Source organism: Drosophila yakuba, chromosome 2R, assembly GCF_016746365.2.
Source record: "Drosophila yakuba strain Tai18E2 chromosome 2R, Prin_Dyak_Tai18E2_2.1, whole genome shotgun sequence".
In the NCBI taxonomy this organism is placed as follows: domain Eukaryota; kingdom Metazoa; phylum Arthropoda; class Insecta; order Diptera; family Drosophilidae; genus Drosophila; species Drosophila yakuba.
In genome coordinates this window covers 5,521,367-5,543,926 of record NC_052528.2, presented here as the reverse complement: position 1 = coordinate 5,543,926, position 22,560 = coordinate 5,521,367, and the positions used below count along the sequence as shown (strand labels likewise).

Sequence of the window (22,560 nt, the reverse complement as noted above, 5' to 3'; positions counted from 1 at the left end):
ACATTCGCCAATATAAGTTCTAAAAGAGTTGAATAAATACTGCTCTGAATGAAACTCTTACTAATCGAGAACCATTCCCTTAAAATTTAAGTTAAAAAAAATTTAGATATATGTATAGGAAGCCTGACAACCCTAGGCGATTACCCAGTAAACAAAAAGCACAGAGAAGCGACGCCACCAAGACGAAAGCTCTCCATCCGTAGTCAATTCTCCGGCACAACAGACGCAACATTTGCCAAAAGAGCAACACGCAAGCTGCTTAGAGCGGAAAAATAAAGTTCAGTTTTTTTTTTTTAAATCGTTTTATATATTAAGTGAAGAATCCGTACATCATAATATTGTATCTTAACATCACAGGGGAGAAATATTCTAGGGGTAACCAAACACTATATACAAATTAGTGAAGTAGGACATAATAAAGTTCAGTGAAACCAGTACAGGTTAAAAGTTTCAAAGAAATATTAAACAAGCCACTAATAAAACCGAATGCAATGCAATTAACGCCAAATGCTAAATGAAAATGTGAAAAGAAAAGCGCAGAAAGTGTGAGGTCGGAAGGGAAAAACTGTTTTGGGAGCAAGAACTTTTGTGCAAGAAAACTATGTTCAGTAAACTGTGAATAATCCCAGAATTAGCTTCCTGTGAAAAGTGGATTCGGTTCCATTCTATTGCTTAATGTTCACATTTATATTATGCAAATTAATTTCAATTGGTTTGCACTCTGGACTCTGCTGCTGTTTCTGCTGTTGCTACTGCTGTTTTGTTGCTCTTGGTCGCGGTAGTAATATAGTATACGTCGTAATACTACTACTACTACTACTATTTCTGCCACTATAACTATTGCAAACTACAATCCACGTCCTTCCGGTTGTCGTAATCACAAATTCGGCAACAGAGTTTTACCAGCACCAATGTCAGTACCCCAGTCCATTTTCATTTCCGTTTCCCCGGTTTAAAACTATGAAAATTGTTTCCCAAGAATTTATAATCATACGAGAACGTAGCTTACAAAAAGGACGAGCTCATGATAAGCTTTACGTGGAAAAGTAATTAAAAACCAAGGGAAGCTTGTGCTTATGGCAGATAGGGTATCCGGAAACTATCCCGATGATGCCAATTACAAGTCGTTTGAGCTCACCGTTCGGTGGGTAATTTTTATAAAGTTCATCCAACTTGATTACAACTTTAGTCTGGCACTTCATCATTGGGAAATGCCCGACATTTAACTTAATTGTCGATGCAGTTTCTCAAACAGATTGTGATTGATGCAATTAGCTGACCAGTTAAAGATGTATCACCCACTTTTTCAATCGACTTGACTGGGTTTGAGAATGGTACTGGGAGCGGTGGTGGGGAGTTCCGCAATAATAGGAAACCTCTGACAGACCAGACAGCCAGTAGTCCATGTGAGCCAGGACTGCGGCGGTAGTTGCACAATTTTGCACAAAAGCCAAAGTATAATCATGAATAATGAGCGTTTGTGATAAGTTATAAATGCCCGGTGGCAAATGCACAGGAAATTTAAATAAGATGGAAATTGTATTCATCGGGACGGATCGATATTACAAAATTTGAATAATAAGATTTTCGGGTCGGATGTCAGTTGTGTACATACATATATGTACATATATATATATTGCTCTACCAAAGTAAGATTTAATAATTGTATATTTTTAATAAAACTTCTCAACGTTGTTTAAAGTATGTTGTAAAAATTAAAGGTCTTTTAATCATTTAGTCATAAATCTTCTGTTTTAGAGATACTTTGCATCAAACTTCGGTACACCTTTTTCAGAACTTAGCTAGGTCCTTTGTTGATATACTTGGCATCGCAGAAAAAGGTTTCCATACCATTTCCCACCAGGCAGCTCTGAGCCCGTTTCACCTGCTGCTCGCCCGACTTTTCTGTTGTCTCAGGCTTTTGCTCCGGTCTTCCAGTCGGGCGATTTGACCACCCCTTGGACTCACAGTATGGTGAGTCGGGAATCAGTCCGGTTGAGTTCGGTTTGGAATGGGCCTGGGCTCAAAAGTAACAAATCGTTTAAAAGCAAAGCACATTTAAACGTGTTTAAATTTAAGAAAATAATACACTCAGAAAACTGAAGAACGAATAATTTGAGAAGGAACGTTCTTAAAAATGTTATCTGTCGTACTTAAAATTTGTAAGACAACAGTACTTAGAAAAGTACTAGTTTTACTCGAATTTCACAATATAAATATATCCAGCCATTCTTCTGTGTTGTCGAAGAAACATATATATTTTTTGATAATCGATTGCAACACGGCTCTCATTTAGTGTCAAAAAGTTCCTGGAGTAACAAGCACAAAGTGAATTAAATGAAATAACTGAAGAATAAAGTGAAAATGGTAAGTGAAAATGTAGACACATCAGATAGTGAGCTTAAGACGGCATTAGAGGAAATGGGGACGGTGTGTGTGTTCCTTTTTCTGCAGGGTAAGTACAAATCTTTAATTAAAGTATGTACATATATACATACATAAATCGTCGCACTATGGGGCCAACGACCACTTTTTGTGGAATTAATTAATAACTCGAGAACCAAGCAACATATTTAAGTTCTGTTTTTTGATTTATGTTCATGATATATAATATATTTGTTGAAAAATGGGCCTTCAAAAAAAAAACAACACAATTTTTTTTTTCATTTTACAAAAATTAATTTTTTGATCTAAAAAAAATATAATCTTAAAATAAACCAATAAAGTAAAAAATGGGGGTTGCTTACCATGTTTTTTAAAAAAATATCGAAGTTTTACTTCTTGCTTCACAGCTTTTTGACCCTATAGTGCGTCGGTGGCCTGCGCACGTGTTTGCATGCACACATATTATATGTATATGCGTATGCATGTATGTATGGATGTATGTGTATAAAACTTTTGTGTTGCCAAATGTTAACTTCATTTTCTAAATAAAATAAATCTATGAATTAATGTGTAATATTTACAGTTAAAAATCGACTTCTGAGAAATATGCCCAGAAAAAGAGCATGCATTGGTTTCAAAATAGGACGACCTGAAGCGCAGTGTTTCCTTTTTACGATAGGAAGATTAAAAACCATCTCAGCAGGCAACAGCTTACCGACGCAAAGTCGGCAATAAATGAAGGTAATATAAGTAATAACAAAATTTATATTTACTTATAGTTATATTTGTCTTTCTTCAGTTTTTATAGATGCCCAGGACTTTCTATTTGTTATTTTGTTTAGCAGCACGTTTCGTTAAATATGTTTAGCTGTAAGAACTTTAAGAAAAGTGTAACAATTTAATTTTGAGGAAAAAAGTTATGGAAGTTTTTATGTATATATGTACTATATATAAAGATCAATAACGAAATTATTAAATTCGTGTAAATAAACAATAAATATGATTCGTTCTTAAAAAGTGTTTGCTCTGAAAATAAAAATATTCATACTTCAGTTTTAAATTTGTACAAATGCACGGTATTTGTAATGCACATATAATATTAAAATTGGACGTGTTTGGTTCAAGTATTTTTAATATTTATTTTAAGTATTTCCCAAACTTAAAGCAGTACATTTATCGCTCTTAAATTAGTACTTTATCGTTTTTAATCCCATCAAATGTTATAAGGATTCTGCGGAAAAAGTTAAATTAGATTGGGAGTTTTTCTTGGACTCAATATTATTGGTGCTGGCCGCAGTTCTTCTTCCTGGGTTTATTTACGCCGTAATTTACCGTATAGTTTTGTCAACTAGAGTGGGCGTGGCAACATGAATCGACAAACTTGCGCTGCTTCTATGTTTTTGGAGATACAGACTCCAAAATAATCCCGTCTATTATGCGAAAGCAACACTATTTGAGCATTTTGAAAACCCATCTTCCCAATTTTCTTGACAAGACTGCCTTCCCAGATCAGAAAATCACTTTTCAGCAAGATGGGGATCCCAAGCACACTGTGAAAATTGTTCAAGAATGGATCGGAAACCAAAATTTTAAGATGATGGAGTGGCCAGTGCAAAGTCCCGACCTCAATCCGATTGAAAACCTATGGTCAATCGTAAAGAGACGGCTCAGACAGTATCAGTCAGTCCCATCCAACTTGGACAATCTTTGGGGGCGTGTTGAACAGGACTGGAATAATATTCCAAAATGAAATTTTCGAAAAACTAGTTGAAAGTATGTCAAAACAAAATGTAAGAAAAATGTCATAGAAAATAAGGGTCTTGGAAAAAATATTAATAATGAATTTATTTTGTATTTTTTCTAAAATGGTGCAAAACTGAGTACATGCCGCTGGTTTTTGTTTTTGAATTATTACTTTTTCATTTTTTCTTTTTATATTTTGCTATTTACGCCTAATTGTAAGAAATAAACAAGGTGTTCAATAAAAAAAAAGTTTTTGTCAGATACATTATTCGTTTTATATTTAAGTGAGCTCAAAAATGAAAACGTTGATCGTGGAATCACTTTTGCTCCCCACTGTATATATATAACTTTTTTGCAAAAAAAATGGTTTCCCTAATGCCTTAAAAAATGTGAGTATTATCGCTATTGCCGCAGAAGAACTGCTCCGGTGGCACATGGGTAAAGTCCAAACGTTTTCGATTCTTCGCCTTTTTAGAGTATGTAGAATAGGCGAGTTCCAGCAATATCACCCATGCTTTCATCGATATCCTTTCCATTGCTTAACAAGCAAGTGACTCCTTCTTCGAAACGTTGCTATCGAAATTGTTGATCGTTTCCATCGGTGTCAATTGTAATGCCTTCAGTATCAAAGGCGCTTATTAAGTGATGTCCCAAAATAAAAATGGCTCTTGCTATATCCCAAGTGGTACTATAATTACAATATCCTCCTCCTCTTAGTGCCCTTTCAGGTGTTGGTTCTAGCTGACGAAACTGCGAAGATCATCGGTTTTTCACGGATTTCTAATGTTGATCTCAACTTTCTCTGCCTTTTTATCGAAGAAGGTCTTCTGCAAAGCGATTAACTCTATATTATTTTGATCGTCGTCCTTAATTTCCACCATGCTGGCACTGAAAGGGTTCAAAAAATCGCTCGTTGTAGAGCATGCTCGCTGCCAAATTCATGTTGCGGTGTACATACACTTCATGGATTCTCTGCCGTCCGTGAATTCATCAATCGAATCATTATGTAGCTGGCCACCACCCGGGCATCCTGTTTCTCTATTAGTTCCTTGAGGACAGAAAAGTACCCAAATTTGCGCGCCAACACTTGGAGTTCTGGGTATGCGCTGGGTATGGCACCTATTATATTCCCATATCTAATTCTGGGGCCAAGAACTACCATTCGGGATAAACTGGGGCCATGTAAGTCCTTCGCCTGGGGAAACTATTTTTAGTTACTGGCCCAAATCTCCCATATTTCGCGGTGCTCCACGGCAACTGAGGTAGTAACGACAGACCCTTCCATCTACACTGGATGCCTTAAAGAGCGGCAATTCAGAACTGCGCTCTAGTTCGTCCATTAGTTCAACCAAGTTCTGGTTAACCTTGTGATCCAGCATTTGTATAATATCGAAGAAGAAGTCGTTGGTGTAACAAATGTTCTACTCGCAGCAGTCTTGGTTGTAGTAATTTTCACAGGGATTGGCCAGCTTGCCCACATGATTAGGGATGCCATTTTAAAGTCTGGCACATTTTAAAGGAACATAATAGCTGCGAGCGCACTTAACTTCGGGCCATCCAGTGGTCTTATAATAATAAAATGCCGACACATCAGAGGAAAGCTACATATGTATATGGTGAAGTTAAAGCTGATAATCCGAGGTCATGGAACAGTAACCGTCGCATTGCTACCCTTTTATATATATACTTGTGATGACTTGTGTTACCTAAAAAAATTAAGTCATTAAATTATTAGATCAGATATTATTTATTTAAGCGCACACTACCAACTTTCAAAGCGAGCCGTATGTTGCCCAAAATCAAACTTCCCACTCACAGAGCCGACGCCTTCAAAAATCTCCATGTTGTAGAAATACCGATAGCTGGTGGCTACATGTGTCATATTCAGACACAACACATGGACGATAGTGGCGTTATCTTGTTGTAATTAAATTATTGGAGGGGATTCCCTGCCAGACTTTTCTACTGCATTTCCTGCAGGGGACTGTGTCCGCTGAGGCTGCGTTTTAATATCACGCTGTTGCCTAATTAGTTGTTAATTCTGAAATCATTATTTTGAATAGCTTGAGGAACGGAAAAGATGCGCGTTGAAAGGGCGAATCACTTGGGATCGTAATGATTTGGGGCTGTAACCCTGCTAAACTAAACATCTCGTAGTTATGAGCTCGGCTATCGCTAACATGTTTATCAGCGGATTCCCAAGCGCCGAATCAGTGTTTTAACGTTTACCTAACATGATTCATGGCTCTCTGGTTTTTGTGTTTCTAATATGCCACATTGTTATAAACGTCTTGTGTTTTTTCCAAAAGATTCGTAGATTGTGAAGATTCTAAGCAAAAGAATCTGTTTCCCTTTTATTACCGCAAAGGTTTTCATTTTGCCTACACGCATTTTGTTTTCTACATCGCAACTCACTCATCATAAATTATTAACATAATTCGAAACTATGTCACATCATCCAAAAAAGTTTGCACTCATGAAAAATGCCGTTCAATAAGTAGTAAGAATAGTAAAAGTAAAAAGAAAGTTCAACAAATATAGACTATCGTAAGCACCTTCAATGGATTTATAACTAACTATGTAAAGCTATAAATTATAACTATAGGAATATATAGTTATATGGTTCATTTCATTCTAAACGTACCTTATCGCTTAGCTATACACATACATGTATACAAAAAATGGTCAGAAACAGCATGTTTATTCTCAATGCCGACTGTATTTTGGAAATAATGAAATACGTAATTACTGAGTGCCAGTTAAGTGAGTGCATGTTAAAATGGGGACTCTTGTCTACAACGACTTAATAAACTTTGTTTTGACCCACGAGTAATTCGTCGAATTGCTGGCGGATCATCACAAAATCCTTTACAAGGATCTTGACTTGGCACTAGCGTCCAGAACCATAAAACTGCTTATAGATCTTCGAGTGAATAAGCAATCAAACCACGGAGGATTTTCCTGGAGATCATTTTTGGAATCGTTTAGTGAAGAAACCCCGTTCGATCTTCAACTGTCTTTTTAAGGCTTATACGTACATATTAAAAGAACAGGTAACTAGCGATCTTAAGCTCTTAAAGACTCCGAAAGTTAAATTAATTGAATTTAAATTGTATTTTAAAGCATCTCATCGGGCCGCCATCACCAAGAAACGTTAAAATTTGACTTCACGCTTACTGCAGACACATTGGCTGACATTTTCTGACATTTCATTATGATTTCATAGCTTCATATGACGCATAGCTGTTTAAATGCACCCTATGCACAAAAATGCATAAAAAAATTTTAAAACTTCATAACACTTAATTTTGTGACGGAATTTTGGCAAAATATTGTATGGGCGTATGTAAAAATGAATGGCTACATCAATATATACAGCTGCCAAAAATAAAATAGCAGCACTTGCCCAGTAAAACTTTGAATAAGTCTTCTACCTACAATTTAGGTTAAACAATTCACTTTTTAGGAAATAAAAAATAACTACAATTGTTTTATTTATTCTTATCTTAAATGAGGAACTTTGTTGAAAACGACAAAATTAGGCGAAAAATAGAATAGCAGCACTTCATGAAAAATGCTTAAATTTTCATTTTTAAACTTGATAGTAAAAAATTCACTAATAACAAATGTTTGCGTGCCAAAACTACACCTTTCCCACTAATTTAAAATTTGGTTGGGTATCCCTTATTACCAGTAACAGGAGCTCAACGTTTTGGCATGGAATCAACCAGGTCCAGTCCCCGTTTAAGGGATATTTTGCTCCAGGACTCCTTAATTATACCCAAAGTTATTCGTTGTTAGTTGGCTTTGAACCTAAAACTGCTTTTCTCATATCTGACCAACAATTTTTGATGGGATTACGGCCTGGGGAGTGTGCAGGTCAATCCAAAACCGGGAGAGATTTATTTTGGAACGAATACTTGGCTTTCCTGCTGTGTACTTGGGGTCATAGTCTTGTTAATTGTATTCGGAAAAGGGTAGCATCATCGTCACCAAAATATCCACAAACACATGTTGATCCATGATGGTTTTTATCCATGGTATATTATGGTATTGCCTAAACTACATAGTTCGAGAAACAAACCCTCACCATTGCCACCAAAAGAAACCAGCTTGCTCTCATCTGACCATAAAAAGTTCGTCCATCTTTCGCAATTTAAATGTTCCTTGACGAACTTAATGCGGTTGGGTATGTGTCTCCCATTTAAAAGAGGGACTTTCCTTGGACTACAGCCTTTTAAAGCATGTTCCCTTAGACCTGTGTGAACTGTTTGCACTGTTGCGGATATGTTGAGATTCTTTTTCAGTTCGGTAGGAGTTTTGAATGGATCCTTCTTGCTCTCGGGCACTAGCCTTTTAAAGAGATGGGTGCCCAATGATTGTTTTCTCCCACGTTTTTCGGGATTCTCGTTGTAGGTGATTGCATATTCTATCATTATACCCGTTACTCGTAGAGTAAAAGGGTATACTAGATTCGTATGTAACAGGCAGAAGGAAACGTTTCCGACCATTCCAAACGTGGTGAATTGATAGGGCAGACATTTAAGTTTATAACTCTTTATTTATTCTGAGAGTTTTAGTTGGGCAGAAAAAGGTTCTGCCCGTTCGGTGGTTTACAAGGCTCTCAATATTCGATCTTAAGTATATTTCGGCTAAGCTTAAGCAGCGTGGCTGCGCTGCCGGATACGCCAGCAGCGGAGCGGCTCTCTCTTATGTATATCTTATATATCTATGCTTATCGCGAGAGTGAGTTATGCACATATGTATTGTGCATTTGGTCAGCGTGGGAATGCTGACCATGCACTTATACTTTGTAGCCTTCCAGTGGACGATCATGTTACATCCGTCTTGAGGCTTATTGACATAAACATAGCAACAAAGTGTTGCCATGTGTTTGTATACTTATTGTTCTTAATATTACGTATGCGCACACTACATCTCCCTCCTTTTGAAAAATAACGTAACCTAGTGTAGTTATTTTATTTAATGAATGCATATTATATATATATTATTATATTTTTTTTTTATTTTATTTTTTTTTGTTTAGCTTGAACAATACTATTACAAAAGTGAATTTTGTAATAAGAAATAAAAATTTTGTATAAATGATCAAGAAAAATATAAGTGTAACGTCAGTTATTAATGGAATTTCCTTAATCGATCTTTATGAACTATTTGTTTCTTGTTTTTATTTGTAAGTAAAGTAATATTATTATTTTCTCCTATGCGTTCTATCTTATAGGGCCCTGTGTATTTAAAATCTAATTTATGGCCTACCTCATTTTTTAATAAAACTTTATCTCCTACTTCTAACTCTAAATTTTTTGTTTTTAAGTCGTAATTTCCCTTACTTTTCAATTTATGTGCTTCAAGCAGTTTCCTTGCTCGAGCATATGCTACTTCTAATCTATATTTACTTTCTTTAGCGTAATCATCTATATTATATATTGGTTCTATGCTATGTAACTTATTAAAATGCTTTGGTAAATTACTTGTTTTACCGAAAACTAATTCGTATGGACAATAATTATGTACCATAGATGGGGTTGTGTTGAAGCAGTATACAAAATACTGAAGCCATACATCCCAATCGGTTTTGTCCGCCGATATATAGGATCGTATATACTCGTTCAAAGTTCTATGACTTCGTTCGATCACTCCAACTGTCTGGTGGTGATGAGCTGTTGATGTTATATTTTTGATTTTTAAATATTTACATAGGTCAGTAATTACTGAATTCTTATACTCTGTTCCCATGTCCGTTATGAACGTCTTCATCGGACCGTACTTCAGAATAAAGGATTCGAATATAGCTTTAGCGACTGTTTTTGCGCTTTTATCTGCTATTGGAATGGCAACTAAATACTTGGTTAAATCACATATGAGGGTGACTGCGTACTCGTTACCATTTTCCGACCTGGGTAGTGGACCGATTGTGTCCACGACAACTCTATCGAAAGCATGTTCTGGTGTTTCTGTTATAGTCATTGGGGTCTTTGTATGCTTTGTTATTTTTGATTTTTGGCATTTTTGACACTTTTTTACGTACTCTGTTATGTATTCACTCATATTTTTCCAGTAAAAACGTCTTTTGACCTTGGCCAAGGTTTTTATAATGCCTGTATGACCTCCTTGTACTGGATCATCATGTAGTGTACACAATATAGCTTCTTTTTCTTTTTCATTATTTATTGTGGTCACCGGGATAAGTAGCGCTACTTTTAATTTCTTTAATATTTTGTTGCCCATATTTTTAAATTCATCTATTGAAACGTGTTCAAAGATTTTTTCCCACGGTGCCATTTTGAGTTGGCTGATATCGTATATACCGGCTTGCGATTCAAGCCTTTGGAAAAATTGATCTACGATAAACATAGCAACAAAGTGTTGCCATGTGTATACTTATTGTTCTTAATATTACGTATGCGCACACTACAATATAAAGTATATATATTTTTGATCAGGATCAATAGCCGAGTCGATGCGTCTGTCCGTCCGTCTGTCCGTCCGTATGAACGCTGAGATCTCAGGAACTACAAAAGCTAGAAAGTTGAGATTAAGCATACAGACTCCAGAGACATAGAAGCAGCGCAAGTTTGTCGATTCATGTTGCCACTCCCACTTTAACGCCCACAAACCGCCCAAAACTGCCACGCCCACACTTTTGAAAAATGTTTTGATATTTTTTCATTTTTGTATTAGTCTTGTAAATTTCTATCAATTTTCCAAAAAACTTTTTGCCACGCCCACTCTAACGCCCACAAACCGCCAAAAAATTGTCAGTGTTGAAATTTATTCTTCGCACATCCACTAGGTGAGTAACGGGTATCAGATAGTCGGGGAACTCGACTATAGCGTTCTCTCTAGTTTTGTTTCAGCATTGAAGGATTAGACCAATATTTCTACGTGATTTTCCTTCAGAAATTGATTTTTTGACCATGTCACGTTTATCTGAAGTGCAATGCTTCCCTCGTCCCATTTTAATAATTTTTTTAAGGTATGTTTAAAAAAAAATGTTGGAAATAGGAATACAAATGTCAAGTTTTATAACCATGTGCTTTTCACCAAAACAAACCGCCGACAAGTATTGAATATTTGAAAAAATCGATAGTGCTGCTAGTTTTGTTTTCGCCTCATTTTAGACCTTGCCGCCCAAAAAAAAATTATAAAAAATAAAGGTATGGACAATTCAAATTTTTTTTTTCATTTTCGGATAGAAAAAATATCTAGCATTATGCGAAAAATTTATTTTATATTATCGGTACCGCAACGTTAATTTATTTGATCGAGAATAAAATACGTTATGGGGCTGCTATTATTTTTTTCGCAACTGTATCATCCATTTGGCTCCAAAATTCCGTCACAAAAGCACACATACATATGTATGTGTGGGAATGGGTCTGGCATCACTGTTCTGCCGAACACACCAGAGATGAGTTGTGACGACGAAAGGAGATTGACGAGGAGGTGAAAAGCGAGGAGTTGAAATCGAAATACGACGCTGAGAAGACGTAAAAAACTACCTCGAAAAAACGACGACGAAATATATCAAACGAAGTTAAATTCTGTTCAAACTTACATTATATTCTAAGTAGCAGTAGTATCTTATTCAAGCTATTCTTAGCACTATTTTTAGCAATACAACTAATAAATTCAAATAAAATAACAAAACAGTGGGACTTATCATTAAAAACCAATCCCACAAATATGGGGGCTCAACCTATCTGAAAAGTGCAAAAAAAAAACAACGAAGAATTAAAAAAAAAAAAAATTTATACGACGAAAGGACTTAAACGAGGAAAAGTTAAAAACAACGTGTGTAAATGACGCTACAAATACCAAGCTGATCTGCATTCATACCAGAGAACTGCAGCAAGCCACCGGCACCCTAAATGTACTCGCTAAACACCGTGAGTCTCCGCACCCGGGTGTTTGGAGACACCCTAAATTTAGCAATGACAAACACCCGGGTGTTTTGCCACCAGGGTGTTTTTTTGTACTTGCACAAAAACACCCGGGTGTCTGCTGTGCAAAGAAGTTTAGGGTGGGTGACGCGCAAGCAAGGATCGGCCGCAGGTACTTTTCTGTATGCATAAAAATTGTATGGGTGGAAGCGAGACACGGTCCAAAAAATTTAGGGTGAATGGAAACACCCAAGAAAAAGGTCGTGCACATGTTTTTGCGTTTAGATGTATCTAATGTCTTAACAAAAAACAAACTTATGTATTATTAAATAATATATTATGTATATTATTAAATAGTATTTATACTTAATTAACACAAATCTATTTCTATTGTTTTTTTTTATCATTTTAAAAAGAAAAATTATACATACAAAGTTAAATATGGTAATTAAATTTAAAAAATTTTAACAAAGCAAATAATATAAGATATAAACAAGAGAGAACGCTATAGTCGAGTTCCCCGACTATCTGATACCCGTTACTCAGCTAGTGTAAGTGCGAAAGACAGTTTTTGGCGGTTTGTGGGCGTTAGAGTGGGCGTGGCCAAAAGTTTTTTGGCAAATAGATAGAAATTTACAAGACTAATACAAAAATGAAAAAATATCAAAACATTTTTCAAAAGTGTGGGCGTGGCAGCTTTTGGCGGTTTGTGGGCGTTAGAGTGGGCGTGGCAAAAAGTTTTTTGACAAATCGATAGAAATTTACAAGACCAATGCAAAAATGGAAAAATATTAAAACATTTTTCAAAAATGTGGGCGTGGCAGTTTTGGGCGGTTTGTGGGCGTTAGAGTGGGCGTGGCAACCTGAATCGACAAACTTGCGCTGCGTCTATGTCCCTGGAGTCTGTATACTTAATCTCAACTTTCTAGCTTTTGTAGTTCCTAAGATCTCGACGTTCATACGGACGGACAGACGGACAGACGGACATGGCCAGATCGACTCGGCTACTGATCCTGATCAAGAATATATATACTTTATATGGTCGGAAACGCTTCCTTCTGCCTGTTACATACTTTTCAACGAATCTAGTATACCCTTTTACTCTACGAGTAACGGGTATAATAAACATGTCGCGCCTAGCTGATTTTGCTCTACAGGCATTAAAAACGGAAAAAACGAAAAGGGTTCGCCTATTACATAAGTTTGTTTTCGAATACGACGGCGATCGAGATAACCGAAAGCGATTGCGTTCTTTTAAGAGTTTTAAATTTTCGTATGTCGCGGAAAATTTGACTAATAACAATTTGGCTGTAGTTTGCAACATATTGGGATTGCAACATGACAAGAACGATTTGATGTTACATATTGTCCGAAATATGCGCAATGGAAATTTGCTTTAGGACGCTGATAAAAGGACGACGAAGACAACGAAATTGACGAAGATGAAGATGAAAAGAACGAGAGTGTCGAGCCGCCGATAAAGAAGAAGAGTTGCGATCAGTGCAAAGCAAAACACTCGAACAAACGAATGTGAGAAACAACACCATGGAAAAATTCTACAGTGGCGTCCGAAAATAACAATTACGCTCCTGCCAAAGGATTCGGCATGAGTGCGGCAAGATTTTCAGTCAACTTTCGAGATATTGAAGACCATTTAGTGGAGACGAAAACCTTCCAGTTGAGGTTTGGGTTGACGATTTTGAAGAAATGGCTTCTATTATGTATTGGAATGACCTGCAAAAATTCATTTTTGCAAAAAGGTCTCTCAAGGCTCTCGCTAAAATGTACATAATGAGTGAACGTGGTATTAAAAGTTGGCAAAAGTTGAAGAAAGCCTTGATCGAAGAGTTCAAAGCCGAAGTGAATGGTGCTCAGATACATAAATTGTTGACCGAAAGAAAAATGAAAAACAATGAGAACGTTCAAGAATATCTGCAAAAAATGAAAGAAGTTGCTTCTCGCGGCAGTGTAGACAACAGTGCACTTATGATCGATGGCAATAATGATTTGAGTGTGAACAAATCTATATTGTACAATGCTAAGGAAATGAAAGAGTTCAAGGAAAAATTGAAGTGTTACGAGAAAATACGTATGAAAACGGGAAAATCTAAAAATTATGATGAAAAGTTTAAACATCCGATCCCTAAAGACGCTGCGGCTCAGAAAGATTCACTCATGCAAAAAAAGGTACATTGCTACAATTGTGGTGAGGTAGGACATAAATCTAATCAGTGTGCTAATCGGAGTAATGGTCGGAAGTGTTTCAATTGTAATAATTTTGGACATATATCGAAAGACTGTCCTGCAGGCAAGAAGGAAACGGTTGCAACTCAGAGCAATACGCGTAAAATTTCCGAGGATAAATTGTCGATGCTTAAAGAAATTTATATGAAGCAGAAGAAGTTTAAAGCACTACTCGACACTGGCAGCAAATACAACATCATAATTTAAACAACGTACTTAAAATTGAATAAGCCAAAACTGAGCGCTTCAAACATATTTCTCGTCGGTTTCGGAAATAATAACAAAGTAAAACCATTCGGTTCATTTAAAGAAGAATTCGAGGTTGACAGTCAAAAATTTCAAGAAAACTTTTTAGTGGTTTCATCAGACTTTTTGGACGTAGACGTTGTGTTGGGCGCAGAATATTGTAACAACGCTGAAATACAAACTTATCGCGACGGTATAAAAATTACAAATCCGGAAAATCATGACGCTCAAACCGAAATAAGTTCGCTTATGAAGATAACCGTTGAAAGTGCCGAAGATATAAACATCAACGTTGACGAAAATGCAACCATTCAAGAAAAACGCGAAGTTTACGACCTGATTAAGAACTATACCCCTACGAAGACGAAAACAACCGATGCCAAATGGTACCTAGGTGCAAGTATCTAGGTACTCCCCAACACTGCTTACACAACGTGCCTGATATCAACTTCAGTCAGATGACTAACTTGCAACACATGAAACACAATTTCCGCAAAAATTTCATTAATTCAAATGTATTCCATAATCTGCTAAGCAAATTTAGGTGCAAGCCACCATAATTAGTGAAGATGTTACAATTACTCTATGGAGGAAAGAAAAACGTTTAAATATCGATCTGAATAAATGTATTGACACCGATTTTTCTATTCCCCTTGCCCAGCTTAAGGGTATTAATATCCTCGTGATTTCAGGACGACAGAAATTGGGTACGATCGAAACATTGGATTTATCCGAATTGAACTGTTCCGACTAGAAAGCCCACGTTTCGAAGATATTTCCAAAGTAACCGAAATTCAAACCATTCGGTCACTTCGATGCTGCGTATCAGATGTGACTGGTGTTCAGAAATTGGCAAATCTCAACAAATTAGAGATTTTGGAAATATTCCATTCTGGACATTGCAATCTTATCGAACTTTTTACAAAACTTGCTAGGAAAAATACAAATAAATGTATAAGTACTGGAAAACTCACCATCGAAGAGGTTTTAAAGATAACCCAAATGAAGTCGATAAAAACTTTGGTGTGTCGTTTATCAAACAAGAATAACGAAACCAGAGCACCTAAAAACGAAATCGTACGACCTGGCCCAAATCGAAATCGAAAAAAACTTACGATTACCGGAGCATGCCTGAATATCTCAATATAGCGACGAAGAGCTGAGACTCAAGCGTCGTCGCAACATTCCTGCAGCTTCTATCGACCTGCAAAGCTTGTGCGATCTCAGCTTGACGTTATAAAACGTTTTTTTATGTACCTATAGCAGATGTAGACATAGTACTTACCACCAAATAGTAATAACCCTTTCTATTAAAGAAAACAGGAATTGTTTACAGGCTTCATGAGTTCCATCCAAACAGGCAACTATTCTTGGCAGTTGATATCTTGTAAAGAAGTTTACGGAAGATTTCTGCATTTGATGCCTAGACATTTGCAGGGATATATCATCCCGACAGAGAAGCCTTTCAAAGAATCTTTCCAAATGTGCTGCGTCCAATGTTTATATGATGGTCCTTGGCCACTGATAGCAGCCAGTAGACAGGTACCACAACACAGCAGCCAATTGAATTGAGTGTGACAATTTAGTCACTTGCAAATCTGGATTTACTACCTCCAAAACCTTTTTGAACGTATGCTTGTCAATCCTATATGAATTAACAAAGCTGAAAAATAAAAAGTTACTCGCGTAATGTTCAATTATCTGTAAATGTGACTTACCTTTTGTCAGATATATTAAAAACACATGTATTTCATCTTAGATGCCTAGACTTTCTCAAGCCGAGCAATTTATGACTTCTCCTGGCTTCAAAACAAGCAATGGCAAATACAAACGGCATTTTTTTGCGTAGTTTTTTTGTGATTAAAGAAAAATGTAAGCTGTTTGAGCAGTAAGAAACGATGATAAACGAAATAATCCGATATCAACTATTTTACGAAAACCAGAGCACCTAAAAACGAAAACGTACGATTTCGCCCAAATAGAATTTGAAAACAAGAGAGAACGCTATAGTCGAGTTCCCCAACTATCTGATACCCGTAACTCAGCTAGTGTAAGTGCGAAAGACAGTTTTTGGCGGTTTGTGGGCGTTAGAGTGGGCGTGGCCAAAAGTTTTTTGGCAAATAGATAGAAATTTACAAGACTAATACAAAAATGAAAAAATATCAAAACATTTTTCAAAAGTGTGGGCGTGGCAGCTTTTGGCGGTGTGTGGGCGTTAGAGTGGGCGTGGCAAAAAGTTTTTTGACAAATCGATAGAAATTTACAAGACCAACGCAAAAATGGAAAAATATTAAAACATTTTTCAAAAATGTGGGCGTGGCAGTTTTGGGCGGTTTGTGAGCGCTAGAGTGGGCGTGGCAACCTGAATCGACAAACTTGCGCTGCGTCTATGTCCCTGGAGTCTGTATACTTAATCTCAACTTTCTAGCTTTTGTAGTTCCTGAGATCTCGACGTTCATACGGACGGACAGACGGACATGGCCAGATCGACTCGGCTACTGATCCTGATCAAGAATATATATACTTTATATGGTCGGAAACGCTTCCTTCTGCCTGTTACATACTTTTCAACGAATCTAGTATACCCTTTTACTCTACGAGTAACGGGTATAAAAACTTACGATTACCGAAGCATGCCTGTTTATTTCTTAGCCCATATATATTACACAACCCACTTTCCTTGTGCTAAGGCTTACCTAGGCCACATCCAAAAGGCTGTTTAAATAGCTCAAACCCGTCGATAGATTTCTCTGCCTTCCTAACGACGCAGTTCTTCTGCCAAGCGGTCAACTCTAGATGATTTTGATCCACTTTCAGCAGAAACTGACGGCGTAGTTCCTCGAACATGTTGTTAATTTCCACGAAGCTGGCACTGAATGCGGAGGGTTCAAAAAATCGCTCCTTGTAGAGCATGCTTGCAGCCAAATTCAAGTTGCGGCGCACATGGGATACACAATCCATGGCTTCTCTGTCGTTCGTGAATTCATCAAATAGAAATCTTGCAAATCGGATCATTATGTAGGTGGCCACCACCCGGGCACCCAAATTTGCGCGCCAACACTTGGAGTTCTGGGGATGCGCTGGCACCTATTAAAATCTCAAAGAATCGCTGCCAGTTGTGACCGAATTCTGTCTCTACGTCCCGAATATTGATATATGTATGTATTTAATTTGTCGTTCGGATTGATCATCGTTTTATCCGACAATTCTAGATTCCGTATTTTTCGCGCCAGAGGAATGATTTCACTGGAAAGGACCTTCATGATATAGAGAATGGATAGAATTTTACTAAAACTGATTTGCAGTTCGAAAGTGTATATACTTAATTCTACCAGGTACTCGGTGGCATTTCGTGGGTTCCACACGACGCTCAAAAAACGTTATTTAGACCGTAGCAGTGCAGATAAGCTAGGCTCTCAAGCCATTTACATTTTTTATGGGGCCAAGAACTACTTACATGACCCCAGGACCGACTCACAAGGGGAAACTAATATCTTTTAATATTTTGGCGCACTGTTTTTCTTTTATTTATCTTTTTCCCCAGTAGTCTCTTCCGGAGTGACCTGAATTATGGCGCGCTTGCGATTCCAAGTATTTGTTGCTCCTTCACTGTTCTTAAAATTTACCTTTTTTTTATTCACTTTTAGCGTGTTCCGAGTTTTGGCGCGCTCGCGAATCCCAATATTTGTTGTACCTTCCTTCCATTTCGGCGGGCTCGCTATTCCAAGAAATTTTAGTTTCTTTCGCTTTTTTGAAAATTTGTCTTATCAAGCTTTTATTGCTCACTTGCAATGAATGATGCCTGATTGTGGAGTACTTTCTTACATACCGAGATTAAATGACTGATCCATTAGCGGTACATCCGAGCTTCCTTAAGGCTGTAGCCTTTTAAAAATTAAGCAGAAACTGCCTTGCGGCATGCTAGTTACAGAAATCAACTATATGTTATTAATTACATATCGTTATTAAGTTTGATGACTAGGTGTTAGTGCTTCAGGGAAGCTATCTCTTCTTGGAAACGAGTCCAAACGCTTGCACAACCTGCTCCTGAGATTGCTAATCGCCTCATTAGTTGGTTTTATTGAAATTTATATTTTGAATAGCCGAACGATGCGAAATAGTGGTGGAACCGAAATAGTGGTGTGCAATATGCAAAAGAGTATAAATACATCGATATACTTCCGATAAATAAATATTTTTATTTTCATGTTTCTTATAAGCGCACTAACATACGTGAATCATATATTATGCAGCTTAATTAAAACTGAGTAAAGCAGCGCAATGTGTGTTGAAGCTAAATCGAAATTAGATTCGGTCGAATCACTTCAGATCGTTATGAGTTGGGGCTGGAACCCTGCTAAGCTGAGCATCTGGTGGATGTGAACTCAGCTATCGCGAGCATGCTTATCAGCTGATTCCCAAGCGGCGATTTAGTGTGTTTGCGTTTACCCAACTTAAGAGTTAATATCTCTCTTGTTTTTGTATTTCTATTGTGGAGTGCACATTGTTCGAAGTTTCTTGTGTTTTTTCCAAAAGTTTGTGTATATTCGTAGATTGTGAGGATTCCAAACAAAAAATCGGTTTCCCTATTACTATCCCAAAGGTATTTATACTCACTAATCATAAATTTATAACATAATTCCGAAACTCTGTTTCATCATCCAAAAAAGTTTGCACTTATTCGGTATAAAAACGCCGTTCAACAAGTGGTAAGAATAGTCAAAGTAAAAAAAAGTTTTTCAATTATAGACCATCATAATTAGTTAATCATAATTATGTTCCTAAAACTCTATGTTTCATTTCAGTCCAAACCTACCTTATCGCTTAGTTATACATACATGTATGTATACTTATACAAAAAATGGACGAAAACGGCATGTTTATTCTCAATGCTGACTGTATTTTGGAAATAATGAAATACGTAATTACTGATTGCCAGTTAAATGAGCGCTATGTTGAAATGGGTACTCTTGTCTACAATGACTTAATAAACTTTGTTCTGGCCCACGACTTCTTCGTCGAATTGCTGGCGGATCATCACAAAATCCTTTACAAGGATCTTGAGTGGGCACTAGCGTGCAGGACCATAAAGTTGCTTATAGATCTTCGAGTGAATAAGCAATCAAACAACGAAAGATTTTTCTGGAGATCTTTTCAGGAATCAGTCAGTGAACAAAGTCCGTTCGATCTTCAACTGTCTTTTCAAGGCATATACGTACATATTAAAGTAACAGGTAAATAGACTCTTAAACTCTAAAAGACCCCTAAACTTAAATTAATTGCATTTAAATTGTATTTTAAGGCATCTCATCGGGCAGCCCATACCACGAGACGTTAAAATTTGACTTCCCGCTTACTGTAGACGCATTGGGTGACATTTTTCGCTCCAACAAAAATCTAACCAAGTTGAGCTTTGAAAGCACTAAAGTACATGGTAGTCTTTCTCATATCATACCCTATTGCGCCAATCTCGAAGAACTGAAAATCACTATGAACGCAGAAGACGTGTTATCCCAATATGAACCACTAGTAATCTTGCCGAAACTGAAAAACATTTTAATTACTGGCTTACAAAGAAGCAAGTCGGAATCGCTCTTTCTTAGCAATTTAAGAAAATGGCACAGGCCACCGAATCTTCCACCTTTGACACTAAAAATCGAAGAACACGTAACCGACATTCATCGACCTGTAACGTTTGCCACTTTTAATTCATTACGATGTTTGCATGTGAACGAATCCCTCTCTTCTTATGATCCACCATATTCATTTTTTAAGGCCGAGTACGATTTATCTGCAATGGAGAACGACAGTATTTCAATAGAGGATTCTCTTGCCACCATTAGATTGGGTGAAGGTGTTGAGATCAAGTTTATCAGGTCTAAAGGTATACTGGAGTTAAAGTTACACAATTATTCAGACATTGGTCAAATGGGAGAGTTATCAAAACTGCCCAATTTTACTCGCTTGTTAGTAAAAAATAAGTCATACAATTTAGAATATCCCGATTCTTTTGCAAAATTCCTCAGATCAATGGCTCCAAACGGGTCATTTGCTTTAAAGTCATGCAAAATATTAAATGGACGATTAAATCTAAATGAGACTGAAGAGCTTGCGAAAATAACGTCACTCCGATTCCTCGAATGCCACTTACACGACGGGCCTGATATCAACTTCAGTCAAATGACAAACTTGCAACACATGAAACTGGATTTCAGACAAAATATTAATCACATTACTTCAAATATAATCCATAATTTGCTAAGCAACTGCCAAGTGCTAGCAACCATATTTAGCGAAGCTGTTACAATTACCCTATGGAGAAAAGAAAAACGTCTAGAGATCCATTTGTGTAATTGTGAAAACACCGATTTTGCTATTCCCCTTGCCAAGCTTAAGGGTTTTAACACCCTCGTGATTTCAGGAAAACAGGAATTGGGTTATCTAAATATGATCTTCGATGCTTTCGCAGCCAATTTAAGTACGATCGAAGAATTGGATTTATTCTATCTGCAACCTTATAGTTCCGAATTAGAACGCCTACGGTTTGAAGATATTTCCAAAGTGACCGAAATTAAAACCATTAGGTCACTTCGATGCTGCGTATCAGATGTGACTGGTGTTCAGAAATTGGCAAATCTAAACAAATTAGAGAATTTGGAAATATACCATTCCGGAGGTGGCAATCTCATCGAATTTTTCAATAAACTTCCTGAGAAAAATACAATTAAATGTATAAGTACTGGAAAACTCACCCACGAAGAGGTTTTAAAGATAACCCAAATGACGTCGATTAAAACTTTGGTGTGTCGTTTATCAGACGAGTATGGTCTCGAATTCTTTGCGGAGCTAGCGAACTCAAGTGTCGTAGAATTAATTGTTTTGGAATATAATAACTCTATGCGGGATATACCCTCTCTGTTTTCTACGATAAGGGCAAAGCAACTTGGTCTCTTTGATATTTGGCACAAAAAACTGAATTTTTTTGAAACGGTTGACGTTACTAAAATAACAGGACTAAAAAGGTTATGTGCTAGTTTTGTTGATTCGGAGTGTGCGCAAATATTAGATAGATTACCTCAACTAGAGGACCTTACTATTGGCTTTATTAAAACTCCTTTGGAAAATCCTCTAAGGGTTCTAGCACTCAAGTCACCATCGACTCTCAAAAAATTGAAGTTATGCAACTTTATTGGCGGTAGCGAATGTGAATGTTTGACTCAATTCAAAACATTGGAATCTTTAACATGTTCATTTCGTAATGAGACGGGCATAGATCATTTGGCCAATATGGAAAACCTTAAAGAATTATTTATACATCTTTCTGAAAATTCGCTTAGTAATCTTTTTCTTGCATTTGCCCAAAAATGTGATTCCAAGTTGGAGAAACTTCAAGCTCCTATCACATGTTCTAATGAGATTCGGGAAATATCACAGATTAAGTCACTAAGAACGCTAAATATTAATTTGACAAAAATGTGTGATAATTTATCAGACCTCAGTCGATTAAATAACCTAAAATCGTTGAGTATAGTCGTCCGTTATAGATGTAAATTAAATACCGATAGCTTTTTGCAAATTTTTCGATCTTGTCAAAAACTAGATCAGGTCGATTTGGGATTTTATTATGGGGTGGCTTTAAATTTAGTCAGCCAAGTAAACAATGTTCTGAAATCTTTTAGAGATCCCGCAAATCAGAAGCCGCTACAACTAAGTATTTTTAGTGGTTCGATTTACCCGAAAATCCATGTAAGTAATCCACGTTTAACAGAATTTTTTTAATTATTGTAAATGGTATTATTGCAGGTGGATGATATTGATGAGTCAATCTTGAACGTCTCTTATTCGTACGAAAAAAACTATGAAGGTTACGAAATAGAATTTAATTCTGATGACGAGGATTCAGACAACCCTTATACTTATATGTATTATAGTTAAAAACTAATTAAAGGAGCAATAAAACTAAAGTGAACGCTATAGTTAAGTTCCCCGACTATCAGGTACCCGTTACTCAGCTAGTAAATTGAGATAATCAATATAA

The 22,560-nt window shown here is 36.7% G+C and overlaps 2 protein-coding genes and 1 pseudogene across 3 annotated transcripts; 1 reads left to right on the top strand and 2 right to left on the bottom strand.

Annotated features, from left to right (window-relative positions):
- Positions 1-302: 302 nt before the first annotated feature.
- LOC122319445 lies at positions 303-5,793 on the bottom strand (annotated as a pseudogene).
- LOC6529420 lies at positions 303-17,483 on the bottom strand. Its single transcript, XM_043206961.1, is given in 5 exon segments — positions 303-5,834; positions 15,808-16,185; positions 16,241-16,366; positions 16,368-16,447; positions 17,286-17,483. Coding segments are annotated over 5 exon segments (786 nt in total). The 3' UTR covers positions 303-5,830.
- Positions 17,484-18,938: 1,455 nt separating this feature from the next.
- On the top strand, positions 18,939-22,496 carry LOC26535154. 2 transcript variants are annotated; one of them, XM_039372131.2, is made up of 5 exons: positions 18,939-19,125; positions 19,193-19,231; positions 19,328-19,756; positions 19,825-22,268; positions 22,326-22,496. In XM_039372131.2, the coding sequence occupies exons 3-5, from the start codon at positions 19,384-19,386 to the stop codon at positions 22,455-22,457; spliced, it is 2,949 nt and encodes a 982-aa protein (XP_039228065.1). In that variant the 5' UTR covers positions 18,939-19,125; positions 19,193-19,231; positions 19,328-19,383; the 3' UTR covers positions 22,458-22,496. The 2 variants fall into 2 exon arrangements, with proteins under 2 accessions (XP_039228065.1, XP_015052880.1); XM_015197394.3 differs by lacking the exon at positions 19,193-19,231 and having other exon boundaries at positions 18,940-19,125.
- The last annotated feature ends 64 nt before the right edge of the window (positions 22,497-22,560 follow it).